This window comes from Pinus tabuliformis, chromosome 2_2 (assembly GCF_031772625.1).
Source record: "Pinus tabuliformis cultivar Carrire ecotype Pingquan chromosome 2_2, CPIR1, whole genome shotgun sequence".
In the NCBI taxonomy this organism is placed as follows: domain Eukaryota; kingdom Viridiplantae; phylum Streptophyta; class Pinopsida; order Pinales; family Pinaceae; genus Pinus; species Pinus tabuliformis.
In genome coordinates this window covers 688,371,698-688,386,996 of record NC_142300.1, presented here as the reverse complement: position 1 = coordinate 688,386,996, position 15,299 = coordinate 688,371,698, and the positions used below count along the sequence as shown (strand labels likewise).

Here is a 15,299-nt window from a genome sequence, read left to right as displayed (position 1 = left end):
GTCCTCATGACTCGACGCTTCCCTAAGAGGGTTCATGCATGTTTGTTTAAAGAGGGGTCTCGGGTATCAACGTTTCCCTATAGGAACGTCTGCACCGTGATACCCAGCTGCCCCATATATCTCGTTTTCCTGAGATAAGGCGTATAAAGGGTGACCAGCACCGCAAGGTTATATGTCCATTTATTTTCTGTGCGCTGTATTTATATATATTTTAGCTGTAAATGCAAGGTTAACCGAGTTTAATTGAAATAGTTTTGATATTAAATCATCTTTGGGGTTTCTCTGTTGGCTTCGAGCGTAACCCGTCTTTCCTTGGATCCAACCGGTTCCTCCCGTGTCTTTGCGCCTCGGTAGGTAGTGCCGCCTTCAGCCTTGCCATTTACTTCACTTGTCTTGCGCTTCTATTCTAACAGCGGGACTTGCCTGGTCTGTTCGCGTTCCACCAGACTCCGGAGCAAGTCTCTGGACTTATGGACTCGGTCTTTGTCTGCAAACTCAAAACACAGATTTCTAGATGTATATATATAATGACTTGGACTATGCAACTTGTCCTACGCAACTGTGGTGTCACCGATGTGGCAGTGGTAATTTTTCTTTCCAAGAACCTATTTATTTGCCTCATAGGTATCTACAGTCTAACTTAAATGATTTGTAACATTTGCAGAGAAGTAAGAGTTCCGTCCTACTTACCTGGTTGCTGCCGCCCTTAGGTGCTCAATAGGTCACCTGCAAGCTCATGCATAATCTTTTAGCCGCCCAACCACGAGACTCGTCTTTCGAGACCAGAGCCTCCCCCCTAGCTTCCTCTTGCCGGATCCCTATCCTCAGCAAGGGTGCACAGTGTGCTAGACTATCTGGTCCTAACCAGACTTAGTCCTCAGTTCACTTTTTTTGCTTTTTTTCCCTCTCTTTCTCTGTCTGCCTGTCTCTACAGCACAGACCTTTTTGTCATTCCCCCCCTTTCCCCTTGGGAATTTTCAGTTAGAGAGGGTGGTTAAAGTCAGTTCCAATAACTGACTTTTCTTGCCAACTCCCTCCCAAGAGTTGCCAACAATATCATGAGTATTCTTTTTCCCTTTAAACATTTAAGTGCATTTAAAAAAAAAATAAAAGAAATACTCTGAAATTTTCCTTTAACAAGCAATGAGATAATTTTGCAATATCATTTCTAAATTCAATCTTTTACCGTAGTAAAACTAAATATTTACATTCTCCTGGGGTCATCACATATTTTGTGCAAGAAAAAGCCTTGCCAAAATGATCAGATTTCACTGAAATTGCTTGCGGTAAGGAAACTGCCTACCTAAAATAATCATATTTTATCCAAATTTCATGCAAATAATGGAATACCTGGACGAATTACACAGATTTTATTGAAATTTTCTTAACATTTGAAAATGATAGGATGAATATGAAATAAGCCGAATTAAATTAAACAATTCACTTTACGGCTTGCTTTAATTCACTTTACTGATTTTAAATATGGGAGGAGTGTTATTATTGAACGAAGATTTTAACGTAACAATATGGGAGGAGTGAGAAATACAGAAGATTTTAACGTAACAATATGGGAGGAGTGAGAAATACAGCCCCTTTATTATTGAAGGAAGATTTTAACGATTTGTTATAGTGTTCAACACTAACATTGTGGAAAATAATATTTTTTTAAGATGTTTAAAAATGAAAGTGAGAGTTTTTTTTATGGAATGGATAGATTTTCACCTTCAGTGGTAATTATCTTGTTAATCCGATATTTTTGAATGCAAAGCCTCTAATTTTTTTAAAAAGACATTTGGATTCAAATTGTATAGAGTTTTTGAACACTCTCAGCGATTTACGTTTGAGAACACCTTCGGAACCTTTTTAATGGTTAAAATATACATTACTTTTTACAAAATCAACTTTTTTTTAAAGGTTAATAAATATTTTAAAAGTAAAATAGTATAATTATAATTTTAAATAGCAATGAATATTTAAAATATTGTTAATTTTTTTTTTATAGACATAAAGATTGCAGTGGCATAATTCTATTTGATATGGAAATTTTCATATATAATATAAATGATTTATTAAGAATAAGGTAAATATTTTAAATTGATTTTTGATTAAATTAAATTTTATTTTATTTTAGAAATAATTTTATTTTCGAAAAAATGAAGCGTGAAGTTAACAAAATTAACATAATTACATATTTATGTGGTAATTTTGAATTTTTGAGGTATAAATTTATGTATAATGATGACAAAATACACTTTCAAGTAAAACAATTAGTCAATTTAATGGAATGTCTAAGTGTACAAGAAATAACAACTTCTTAAAGTCTAGAATTTCATGGATGAACGACACTGAATTACATTGAACTATAGTTCACCATGGAGGCCTATAATCCATGCTCAAGGTTAACCATAGTTAGCTATAAAAAACCACCATTGTAATGGTAACCATGGTTAACTATAGACAAACCATAGTCAAATCATTCTCAACTATAAACCAACCATAGTCAATCTGTATTCAAACAATGCTCAGCAAGTGTCAATCATATTCAATTATGGTTGAACATAGGTATGTTGGGTTGTGTTATATTCTTTCCGCCGGGGGTGGCAACCCCCCTCTATAGGTTTGGGGCAACGCCCGGAAACTTTTTTGGACCCTGTATTAGGTGGGCGGAGCTACCTATGGTTTTGTGCATGATTTTCGCACATGGTTTTGGATGTGATGGTTTTTGGTCCATGGTATTTTGTAGATCCAGTCAAGAGAACTACGGATATGTTCTAATCTAGGGTTAATGGATTGGGGTTTATGGATGCTTCGACATGTGTATATATGTATTGTAACATTGAAAGCAACCTAATGAAAAATCATCGAGAGGAAAATCTTTGTGTATATTTGTTTTATGTGTTATGTTTTCATTGTTGTTTATTTTTTTTTGTTTTTTAGAATTCGTATGCAGGTAATTTCTGTACATGGTTAAAACCTACATTTGGTATCAAAGCTATTTTGGGTTCAATGGGACACCTTTGCTGCTGAGGGGTTTTGCTCAGGCCTGTGGTAAACTTTGTTTAGTGGGAGATCTGCAGAATCGATTCTTGTGGTGAAAGAAAATGACGAATAGTGGAAAGATAGAGATTGATAAATTTAATGGTCAAAGTATTGAGTTTTGAAATCTCAAGATGGAGGATTTGTTGGTAGATAAAGATCAGTGGATCGGGGTAGATCTAGGTACTAAACCAACAGGAGTGTTTGATGAAGAATGAAAGAAGTTGGACTGAAAGGCAAAAAGCACAATACGATTGTGTGCCTCAGATTCAGTGTTGATAAATGTATCGGGAAAGCTACAATGAAGGTTTTGTGGGACAAGTTAGGGACTTTGTACCAATCTAAATCTCCGGTGAATAAACTGTTCATATGAAAAAGTTGTATAATGTGCGGATGAAAGATGGAGACTTGCTAACGAAAGATAGAGACTCAGTGACAGAGCATCTCAATGCAGTTAATATTGCGGTCAGCTTGTTATAGTTATTATTTTTTAATATTAAAATTTCAGATGAAGATAAATGCATCAATTTGTGGTGTTCTCTACCAGATTTGTGGGATAGTTTGTTATTATTTGTTGATATTAAAATTTCAGATGAAGATAAGTGCATCAATTTGTGGTGTTCTCTATCAGATTCGTGGGATAGTTTGGTTGTTGCAATAGGTAGCAATGCAACTGCCTTGCACTTTGATGAAATAGTCTCAGCCTTGCTGACGAACGTAAAAATATAGAGAGCCAAAATGATAATGTCTTGTATGTACGAAGACACCTCTACAACAGAAACAAAAATATGTCCTCCAGTGAGAGATCTAATCTAAATCTTATTTTTTTAAATTTAAATGACTAATTATTATATTTAAATTAAAAAAAATTCAATAAATCTTATTTCTTAGTAGACTATTTCTTTTATCATTATCTATGACATTGATCATTAATCCTTCTTAATTAAAATGTTATAAATACCATTAATAAGATGTCATTTTATATTTTTTTAATAAAAAAAATTATTGTATTTAATGTTATTCTATTTATAAGTGCAAATTTATTTTACCATTTATATTTACATTTTACCATTTTCTAATATCTAAATTTATTTATATTCTACTCACAAGTGAATAATTTATTTTTATTATTTACAATTATAATTTTCCATTTTATAATTTTATTTGAGTATAAAAATTATTGTTTTAATATTATGTGCAAACTTAATTTTTAATATACTTTCCCATTTTATAAATTTTTTGGATTTGCTTTTCCCATTTTATAGCTTTTTTTTTTTAATAAGGAAGTTATTTTTTAGTACAGCTTCTAAAGGACATGTATTATTCATGTATGAGTGCTGAAGAGGGAAAGAAATCTCCTACAACAAGTATTGTTAGCGCTCACAATTAGGAATAGAATTTGATAAGTAAATTGTTAGTCATAGGGTGATTTGTTTATCATATATAATTTAAAATTTAATAAAATAGTTAAACTCTTTCTTTCATATTATAAAAGCGAGTTTAAAAAAGTTAAAATAATAAATTTAATAAGAAATTTGTTTAAAAATTCCAAATAAATTACAAAAATGTTAAAACAGTGATAAGTAATTTGTTTTGAAATTCGAACCACAACTAACTTAGGCGAAATATATTAACATAAGAAAACACTGAAATCACTCGTTATAAATCGTTTTAAAAAAGTCAAATTCAATTGAACAGGCGATTGTTCAAATTCAATTGAACAAGTGTTTTACCTAAATTCACCTTTCTAGATGAGTGTCATATACACCTCGCATGTAAAAGGTAGGGAGTTAGAATTTTTCGTACAAATTACCACAAGTAATTAACCAATTCACAACTCCACAATTCATCGTTAACCATTAGTTATAGTGTTTAGTAATACATCAAGTAAATTGCAATAACAGTCAGTAAGTTTCATAACCATGGCATAACCTTTAACCATCACTGTAATAACATAAACTGTCTCATGAATCCATGCATCCATTTCTTGATATCCTTAACCATGTTAGATAATCATGTACTAAGACATTATGGTTGTCACATCAAATAAAGAACCATCATCATTAAGGACCCATCATTATCAACGGACACATAAGGCAATCACATCAATCACACCATAGAACACGGATATACCCTGGAAACCCCGTAGGGTGAAAACCAGCAAACGTTTAATCTTATTATTAAACGCTCGTGAGGGATTTCACCCCTCACTCAATGGCTTATAAGGGATTCCATCCCTTAACCATTGTTATAAAATCATTACAATAAGTTATCATTATGTTATCACATAACTAGCTAAAGCTAATACAATTTCCATGTAATCTTTCACTTACATACCGCCACATGCAACATTCCTTGTGGCATCATTGTTCTAACAATGGACAATACTGCAGCTTGACCCTCATCTGCATGGACGAATAATCCTTTTCCTGTCATAATGTTAAACATCACTTTCCTTGGCACCATCTGCCATCGTTTCCTGTCAATGCAGTCATCAACAATCTTGGCAACAAGATTAGTTACAATATCAATAATTCATAAAACAACCTCTAAAAATGATCTTTTATCATCCACTCATCTACATGAGCAAGCATAACATACTAACTAACTAGTACATTTATTCAAGTAATTTCTTGTTCTACTTTTCACAATGCTTATTCACACTGGTGTATATCTCTCTCTAAGAGATCTAACCATTAGTTTACAAGTCCATGTTTCTTCCTAAAACATATAACACAATGGTCAAGATTTATCATAGTTTTGCTAACATACAAAGAACACATCTCCATACCACGATGACTGTTCTTTGAGCCATTAGCTTATCCTAATATCCCTTCTTTAGTATATGCAGTGGACATAGTCTTTTAATGATACAAGCATGGACTCATTAAGTACTTCTTTAAGCAAGAGAAGAGTTAAATTAATCAATCTTTTACCATATACATTACCACATGCATTAACCTATTCTCTTTACAAAGAGAACATATAAAATCAATCATTCTTCTAATGCATGCACTAAAATTCTCTCTATAAGAATGCAGTTACTGAAGATACACTAAAGTTCTCTCTATAAAGAGTGCAGTTACTTATCTTCAGATCTGGGCGTGAGTATTAAGAACTGTTGATCTCTTCATATTCGCCGCTCCACTAGATACTGCATTGCGAAGATCGGGATCTTCACAAAACTCTTTGACCACAGTTTCGAACAATTTTGCATCGCGACGATCGGGATCTTCACAAAATTCTTTGACCACAGTTTCGAACAATTTTGCATCGCGACGCCGAATGACGCTCAGTAGCCAATGCAAGTCAGGACTTTCATCAGGTTTAGATTTAATGGCTTAGCCTTTAACAGCTGCCTTAAACTGCTCCAAAATGGCATGTCTGCACGCATCTTTAATAGCTGGTGACGTATTTAACGTACAGTAGTCAAATACATGTTTCTGCACAGTGCTGCGAAGCTCTTTTTAATGGTAAGCCATCTGCAGCAATTCTTGTAGAGACTCTGTCACCATCTTTAAATGCTCGCAATCTGACTTGCTTTGGCTCATACCAAGTTTAGCAGCTAAATCAGGCAAAGTATTTATGTTCAAAGATGACAACAGGACGCGAAGCTGGGCTTGTTGCTCACGACTCCAGCGCACAGCAGCTAAATATCGCATACATGACTCCATGCAATCACGAAACATCACTTCAGAAGCAACTGGTAAAATAGTCAATACTTCATCTACATTGGAGAAATTAAAGCGTTTCTCTGTATCATCAGAATACATTAACTGAATACATTTGATGTAGCTCTCCGGAGAGAGAAACCATCCGATATGTCTACATCGGTCCGACCCCTGAAGCATGGAAGCCATCTCAGAACGAGTCCCATTCCCCAACGACGAGGGCACCTCGCCAAGCCAGGAGAATCCGTAGTGGACCAGATCCATAATTCGATTTATCAGGTCGAGTTCGTTGGAGAAGGTGCACGGGAACGGAAAATCAATAACTGCCCCCACCTCCCCATATTCGATCTCGTTTCCAATATCCAAATTCAAGAATCAGTTCCGAATGCTAAGAATCAGTTCCAAATGCTAAGGATCAGTTCCGAATCTAAATAACTATCATAACTGTTAATTATGATGAGTTACGTGACGGATATGACAATGAGGCGATTGTTCCGGGCCGAATTCGAATTTACTAAATTAACGACCGGACCGAACGGAATCGGCGAATTCGCTACTTTTATAATAGGACAGAAATTGGTAACGATGGGATGAATTAAGATGGTATTGGTCTAAATTTATTAGAGAGTCTACATTTTTTTATTTCAGTATACGAACAACGACATTTATAAAATACATGAAGAGACACCGAATCAATGAAAAAAATATTTATTATTTATTTATTGATAATATGTGTGCTTATGACAAAATAGTATTTTATTTATATTTAGTTTTAAATTTTATTTATATAAAAAAAGTTATGATTTGGTTTTTAAATTTGTTTTTGACACTGAATTATATTTATTGGTTCAAATTATGATGTGATTTTCATCAAAAATTATTTTCAAAAATTTGAAAAAATCACAGAAACTTAAATTCAATAAATTAATTTATATAGATAATTTAAAATATATTAATATTTTATTAAAAACAATATTATTTTATTATTTAATTATATTAATATGGACGTCAATTTTTAGCTATTATTTCTCCTAAATAAATAATAATAACTTAATTTATAATTTAAGTTCAGAGATATCGTAAGTTAAATATTAAATTATTTCATGACATTTTTTTATTCATAAAATAATAAAAATAAATCAACATTGAGAGAGTTGGCCGCACATATTTTATCTTTAGATTTTAACCAAAAATCATATATTCTTTAACCATATACAGATAAATTGCTAACGTGTCTGTGCTTCCAACCGCCGCAGCCGCGAACGTATTGTTTCTGGAGCCTCCCGCAGGCGTCGGATTCTCTTACACGAATACAACCTCTCATTATACCCAAACTGGCGATAAACTTGTGATTTTTTTCGGTTTTCTTAAAAAAAAAGCCTCGTTTAAGCGATGATGGGAAATCTAAACTTTTTAACAGGGCTTTTCTTTGATTCCAGCTGAAGAATCGTATGCATTCCTGGTAAACTGGTTCAATAGATTTCCTCAGTATAAATTCCGAAAGTTTTACATTACAGGCGAAAGCTGTGCAGGTATATAGTTTCTGGTACCTATGATGAAAACTTTGATGAGAGTAATTGCGAGGCGTTGCGCTAAAAATAACGCACGAATCATATCTTTTAATGACAAGATAGTTTGGACAGACCTTGTCTTGAAAAGTTTCCTATCAATTTATATAAATAAATTTAAACTATTGTTTTATTTAAAAATAAAAGTTTTCTACCATCACTCTTTCTTCCTGACTCAAAACTATAATTTTATTCGAAAGTACAATCTTTGTAGAACTCTTCTTCCCGATTCAGCGCTCTAAAAAATGATCAGATACTCAAATTATATAGATTACTCGAAATTATTATTTTATTAAAACTAAATTTTAATCAATTTATAATTAGCTTTTCGATAAATCTCTAACCACTATAGACCCATATAATTATCAAATTAACGCATCTTGTTCTATATAATTATCAAATTAACGCATCTTGAGACTTCTTTGCGTATAAATAATTTGCAAATATCATGACTCCTCAAAACACAAACACTTCATGGCTGTTAAGGAAAGTCAAATATTCTCAACGTTGCTGAAAGACAAAAAGACAGCGTTAATCATATTTGTGGACGAAATAAATCACACAATAAATTATTTGTTTATGGAGTGGTCCTCTCTACTTGATTTTGGAAATCTTTCTCCTTTACCCTTCTCCACCAACTATAAATACCGCACCTTGATAACGCTGATCAATAACACAACCTCGGATCGGATTTTCCATCGTTGCTTGGTTGGTTGTCAAGATGCAGAGAATACAATTTTTCCTTCTGTCAATTCTTTTGGTGGCAGAGGTCGTTCCGTGCCATCAGCTCACCTCTCAAGGTGGCAAACTACAGTTGTGGCGCAAAGCTATAAGAAGCAGAAGCCGTACCATAAAAATTACCAAGTGGGAGAGTGAGAGCGCGACGACCAGCTTCAAGAATGATTCCGAATATTTGACAGACGGGCCCACGCAAGAAGCCGATTATCTGCCACAAGGCCTCCCCGGGCAGCCGGCCGGTTTCAAATTCCGGCAGTACTCTGGATATGTAACAGTCGATGCCAAGGCAGGGAGAGCGCTTTTCTACTATTTCGCCGAGGCCACTCGAAATCCCTCCAAGAAGCCGCTGGTCCTCTGGCTTAACGGCGGTAAATTCCCTTGAATATTCCTATACTAATTGTATTTCTCTCCTCTCCTAGTTCTCACAAACGGATGTTGTTCACAAACGGATGTTGTCGCAGGGCCTGGATGTTCCTCGTTAGGAATCGGAGCAATGGAGGAATTAGGGCCTTTTCGCGTTAACAGAGACGGAAGAACTCTGAGCCATAATCCCTACGCATGGAACGAAGGCCAGTATTGTCCTCATTTATACAGGGAAATTGTAGACATTTATTCATTCAGATCTCTAGTTTGCTCGCTTTTTTAAAGTATTCTTAGATTAATATTTGTGTACTATAAATTAAGATAAAAGCAGCATAGTTCCATCTGACATAGGTCTAACATTTCACATCTGGAATAGCTTTAACATTTCATTGTATTAATTAAGATGACATTAGTCTAAATTTATTAGAAAGTCCGCAACATATTTCACTGCACTTCACATAAAATACATTAAAATATACTAAATCGATGAAAAGAAGATCAATTATTTATTGATTTATAATATTTATATGCTAAACTAAAATCAAAGGACAAAATAGTATTTCATTCAAAGGACAAAATAATATTTCATCTATATTTAATTTTATTTTATAAGTATTATTCTGAATTACTTTATATACAAATTATTTATTTATTATTTAATTTGAAATAATATATATATATATATAATAGTTGTATTTTTTAATAATAATAATAATAATAATAATTTAATTTAAGTTAAAATAAAAGTAAATATCAAATTAGTATAGGGATCTTTTATAATTGACATCATATATCCCGCTGAATCTTAACCAAAAAACATATATTCTTTCACGGTATACAGAGAAAAATAAAAACCTAACTCGATATGACTACAAATTCTTTCTAGATAATGATGTTACCGCTAAATTGCTAAAGGGTCCATGCTTCCAACAGCGGCGAACGTATTGTTTTTGGAGTCCCCGGCAGGCGTAGGATTCTCATACTCGAACACAACCTCTGATCTAACGAATACTGGCGATAAACTTACGGGTAACTTGTGTGAATTTTTTCGGTTTTCTTGAAAATACCTCCTAGAAGCGATGGTGGGAAATCTAAATGTTTTAACAACGTTTTTGTTTTATTCCAGCTGAAGAGTCGTATGCTTTCCTGGTAAACTGGTTCAACAGATTTCCTCAGTATAAATTCCGAAAGTTCTACATTGCAGGGGAAAGCTATGCAGGTGGTATCGTTTGTAATATCTATGATGCCTGAAGTGTTTTGTTAGTTTCAGATATTTAGATATTATTAAAACTTTTATGAGAGTAATTGCAAGATGCTACACTAAAATATGCACTAGTCACATCTTTTATTTTAGACATACGATAGGTTGTACAAACGTTGTCCTGAAATTTGTTAACGACTGTGATACTCTTGGTGATGGTAAGACGAACTATGCCCGCGCTGCAAGAAAGATTTCTAACCTGATTTGAGTTAGAAAGAAATATCTATTTTTCAGTGAAGGAATTAACGATAATTATTGATTGTAGGATATTACATCCCAGAGTTGTCCTCAACAATTTTGCAGCACAAAAATTTGTCGCATGCATCCTTTATTAATTTCAGAGGAATAATGGTGAGTTCAACTCACACTTATGACTTTCAGAAAATTTCATCGATCTCAAAACCAAATACCTACAAAGAAAATCCAAGATACGAATTATTTTTTATCAATGCCCATGTGAAGCTTTCGGACATATAACTTGCAAACTCTATAGAAAGCCATCGTGCTAAAATCTGAAATTCGGAAACTTATGTCCACAATCAATTGAAGCACGCAAATTCAATTAATGCAGGTGGGAAACGGCATAACGAATAGTGATACAGATTTTATTGGAACATATCAGTATGCATGGAGTCATGCGTTGATATCGGATCAACTCTACGAGCAACTAATTAACAACTGCACCGGTTCAAATTTCGATGCATCGGTGTGCGATGATATGGAAAATATAATGTATAACGCAATGGGAAACAACATCGATGATTACAATATCTATGCTCCCCTATGCACAGGAAATTCGGTAAGTGCAAATTATATATATATATATATATATGTATATTTAGTGAAGTGAAGGGGATTTTTTTACATTTATGTTTAATTACATTAAAATAAAAAACCAACTCTTAATCCATGTTTCTATATTTACCGATTATAAAAGTTATAGATGAAGCTACCTCCTGAGCAAACCCCGCACCATTACAACTACCTACATATTTATCATAATAACAGTTTCAAATTCCCACTTAACCACAACCCGGTCATCTTATTTTCATGGTATTGAGCTAAGCTAAACAGCCGTCTATTACATCTTTTCATATATATATTTATTTCTGGTTGACATCTCAAATGCAACAACGATTTTGCTAAAGATTTATCTATGATTGTTGGGTAAATAGCAAGAAGAAGCCGAAATTCCAGGATATGATCCTTGCATCGACAACTATGTATCCGCGTATCTTAATAGGCCGGAAGTTCAGAAAGCCATACATGCAAATGTAACAAGCATAACTTATAACTGGACCCAATGCAGGTATCAGTCTTTAGAACTAGTTACTAATATCCTTTTTTTTGTGGCATGTCAATCTTCTTACACTCACAACTTGGTGCGCTCAAGTATGTTTTCATGTGACTGCTTAACAGTGAATCTCTTTCCGACAATTGGAAGGATGCTCCACCAACTGTCTTACCAATTTATCGTCAACTAATTGCAAGTGGGTTGCAGATACTTGTTTACAGGTATAATATGGGACAATTTCAATCCACTTTGGAGTGTATTATTATTATTTTTTTTTAAATATCTATCTAATTTTTTTTTTTGAAAATTTGAATTAGATCCGCTTCCCAACAATCACAGTCACATCAAGTAGTCCCTATACTGGTAACAATTTTTTAAGCATAATTCCAGTATTTTATTAGCATCCTTCTTTTCGTTTGGTTTTCAGCGGAGACACGGATTCCATAGTTCCTGTGACCGCGACAAGGCTCTCCATCAAAGCGCTGAAGCTTCCAATTGAGACTCCATGGTACCCCTGGGCTAATGGCGACGAGGTATATAATCAAATCAGATTCATTAATTTTGACAGATAAAATGATAATATCCATTTGATCTCTACTCAAGGCATGCGTTCTCGTTGACGGTGCAGGTCGGTGGATATACTGTAATTTACAAGGGTTTGAGATTTGCGACCGTTAGGGGGGCAGGCCACGAAGTTCCGGAATTTCAACCATCCAGGGCTTTAACATTGTTCAAATATTTTGTAAACGAAAAGGCCTTGCCAATATCTGAATGATCAGATTGGATAGAAATTGCTTGCAGCAAGGAAAATGGCCCTCCAAAATAATTAAATTATAAAGAAATTGTATGCAAATAAGGGGAGGCGGGGCCGAATTAAACAGACTTTATTTAGATTGCTTGCATTTGAACTTGCCGTCAATCTTGATAATTGTTGTAGTCCGTATAATCTCTTTCGATTAAATATTTTGGCGCAATATCGTCATCCCCAACCATGCGATTTGGGGTTTGCGGCGGGTACCATTTATTAGGATGCCAATTTCATGTTTGTTATATAACCGTTATAGAAAAATTCTCTCATAATTTCAAATCTGACCAGTGATCATTTTTTTTTTAAATAATTTTGTTCTCTGTAAGGAATAATTTACGGGATATCTGATCAAATGTGAAGAATTCATTTTAATTTCAATTCTGATTCTATATATTTTTAGATAATGTTTCCATTAATATAATATACTTACAAATAATGCTTATATTAATGCATGTGTGCTGAATTTAGTATTGGTTTGATATTTTGGTGAAAGAATATTTTAATTTCCATATTCATATTTAGAATTAGTTGAATATATTATAATTAAATATTAAAATAGTGTACTAATAAAAATTAATAGTGTGTAATTTGTGTAGCTTTTCGAATTTCTAAATTAGTATAAAGTTATGTAAATTGTAAATTATATAAATTTTTTGTGTATATTTTGTATGGGACATATATGGAATCTGAGAGCGACAAAGATTTGTTTGTATACACTACTACATAAAGGGGGTTTGAAGACAATTTTGTTGGCATTATGATGCATGTATTGTACTTGATGGCAACCCACTCGTAGAAGAACAACTCACTTATATATATCTAGATGAATCTACAGAAGAGATATCAGATGTGACAGAATACATGAGATGCAGGACAGCTCAAAGGAATCAGATGACAGTTTTCAGTATGACAAGTTAGCTTTGCCATCAAGTCCAAAGGGGGAGATTGTTGGCATTATGATACAAGTGTTGTCCTTGATGGCAAGATGACAGATTATAGTGCAGCAGGTCAGGTAAATTGTCTTAACTTGGGGAGAAAAAAACTTCTCTATTGTCTTAAATATTGTCTTTAAGTGGGTGTCTAAAAAGTTAATGTCTTTAATATTTGTCTCTATAAAGACAATATATAACACAGGCATTATTGTCTCTTAGAAGAGAAATTCATTATTGTCTTAAAATATTGTCTCTATAAAGACAACATATAATACAAGCATTATTGTCTCCTAGGAGACAATTTCATTTTTGTCTTTCGAAAAGACAATAATTTGGATTAGAAACATACTGTCTTTATAGAGGCAATATGTCTTTAATCTTAGCTATTGTCTCTTTAAAGATAATAAAAAAATTATATTTAAAGACAATACAATATCACTGATGTATCGTTAGAGACAATATAAAATAAGGAACCTAGAAAAATATCTCACCATTGAAATAAATCAATATAAAAATATTTAATTAAAATAAACTACAATATCATTGATTAATTCATGTGAGGGCACAGTGGAATTGAACCACCAACCTCTTGCTTATAAGGCAGGTGCTCTTCCATTGAGCTAGCACCCTTAAAGAATTATGTGAAGAGTTATGGAAGTCCTTGAAATTGCATATATAGGTATTGAGTTTTAAAAAAATGCTGATTGCTACAAATAATGGTAGTAAAAGAGGTAAATCTAAAAATTGATATAAGTAGTCCCAACAAATTCTGAAAGCAAGTTCAAATTCTAAAAGCAAGTTCAAAACATAAACATTTTCTGGAATTCATGACGAAGTACAATGAGAAAATTTATGTTTCCACCTTTATCCAAGCCTTAAAATTGACTTACTCGAAGCCATACTTCTTGGTACAAAAGAAAATCTCTATAGGAAAGTAAAGAGGGGCCTCTAGTCCTGAAAAATCAGAAAGCATCTATTGTCAGCTATTACACACATAATGCACCCTAAAGTAATATTATTTGTATTTTGATACTAAAAAAAATGTGCAATGAAGAAAGAATAGAAAAAACAAGCATGTGCATCATATATAAAGTGACTGGAGAGTGCATCAAAACAAAGTGTACCAACATTTACGCGATTGGATTTATGCACATGGTAGAAACAAAATCCTTAATGAGAGGAGAAGAGAAAAAAAAAAGGTATAGTGTAATCATATACAAATGATTGGAAAGCACATCAAAACAAAATGTACTATCATTTTGTAGAATTAACATGTATTATTCATCAACTGACTTCTACGTAAATAAGCAAACTAACCAAGCTCCTATGAAGGGAAACATAATGAATTTCCCACAAATGAAAATTATAAACACACCTTGAACTTCTCTAAAACATTAACCTTACTGTATACCTCAATAGCTCTCGAGCACGTGTCTCCAAACCTTCTACTAGCCATTGAGGATCATCTTGGCTTGTCATTATAAGCTGTCACAACTTGAGTATATCCTCAGAAGGTAAACCTTTGACACACTTCATACCCGCTTCCATCATAGTCAGAAGGCATGCAAATAATAATCTTGCATCAACATAATAAAGCCAATGAACATACGATTGAGGATCAAGAGTAG

General features: G+C 33.4%; 1 protein-coding gene across 1 annotated transcript; it reads left to right on the top strand.

The window, feature by feature from the left end:
- The first annotated feature begins 7,163 nt into the window (after window positions 1–7,163).
- LOC149194536 (serine carboxypeptidase 24-like) lies at window positions 7,164–12,706 on the top strand. The gene is made up of 12 exons (XM_089407701.1): window positions 7,164–7,286; window positions 8,128–8,239; window positions 9,043–9,381; window positions 9,475–9,582; window positions 10,310–10,405; window positions 10,503–10,595; window positions 10,903–10,988; window positions 11,209–11,436; window positions 11,813–11,946; window positions 12,057–12,152; window positions 12,359–12,464; window positions 12,560–12,706. The coding sequence occupies exons 1-12, from the start codon at window positions 7,164–7,166 to the stop codon at window positions 12,704–12,706; spliced, it is 1,668 nt and encodes a 555-aa protein (XP_089263827.1).
- The last annotated feature ends 2,593 nt before the right edge of the window (window positions 12,707–15,299 follow it).

Excerpts from the sequence above, each read along its gene's own strand:
- LOC149194536 (XM_089407701.1), top strand. The coding sequence starts at position 7,164 with ATGAGTTACGTGACGGATATGACAATGAGGCGATTGTTCCGGGCCGAA. Across the intron at positions 7,287-8,127 it reads TTATAATAGGACAGAAATTG|GGCTTTTCTTTGATTCCAGC; the intron begins GTAACGATGGGA and ends ACTTTTTAACAG. Across the intron at positions 9,583-10,309 it reads TCCCTACGCATGGAACGAAG|CGGCGAACGTATTGTTTTTG; the intron begins GCCAGTATTGTC and ends TGCTTCCAACAG.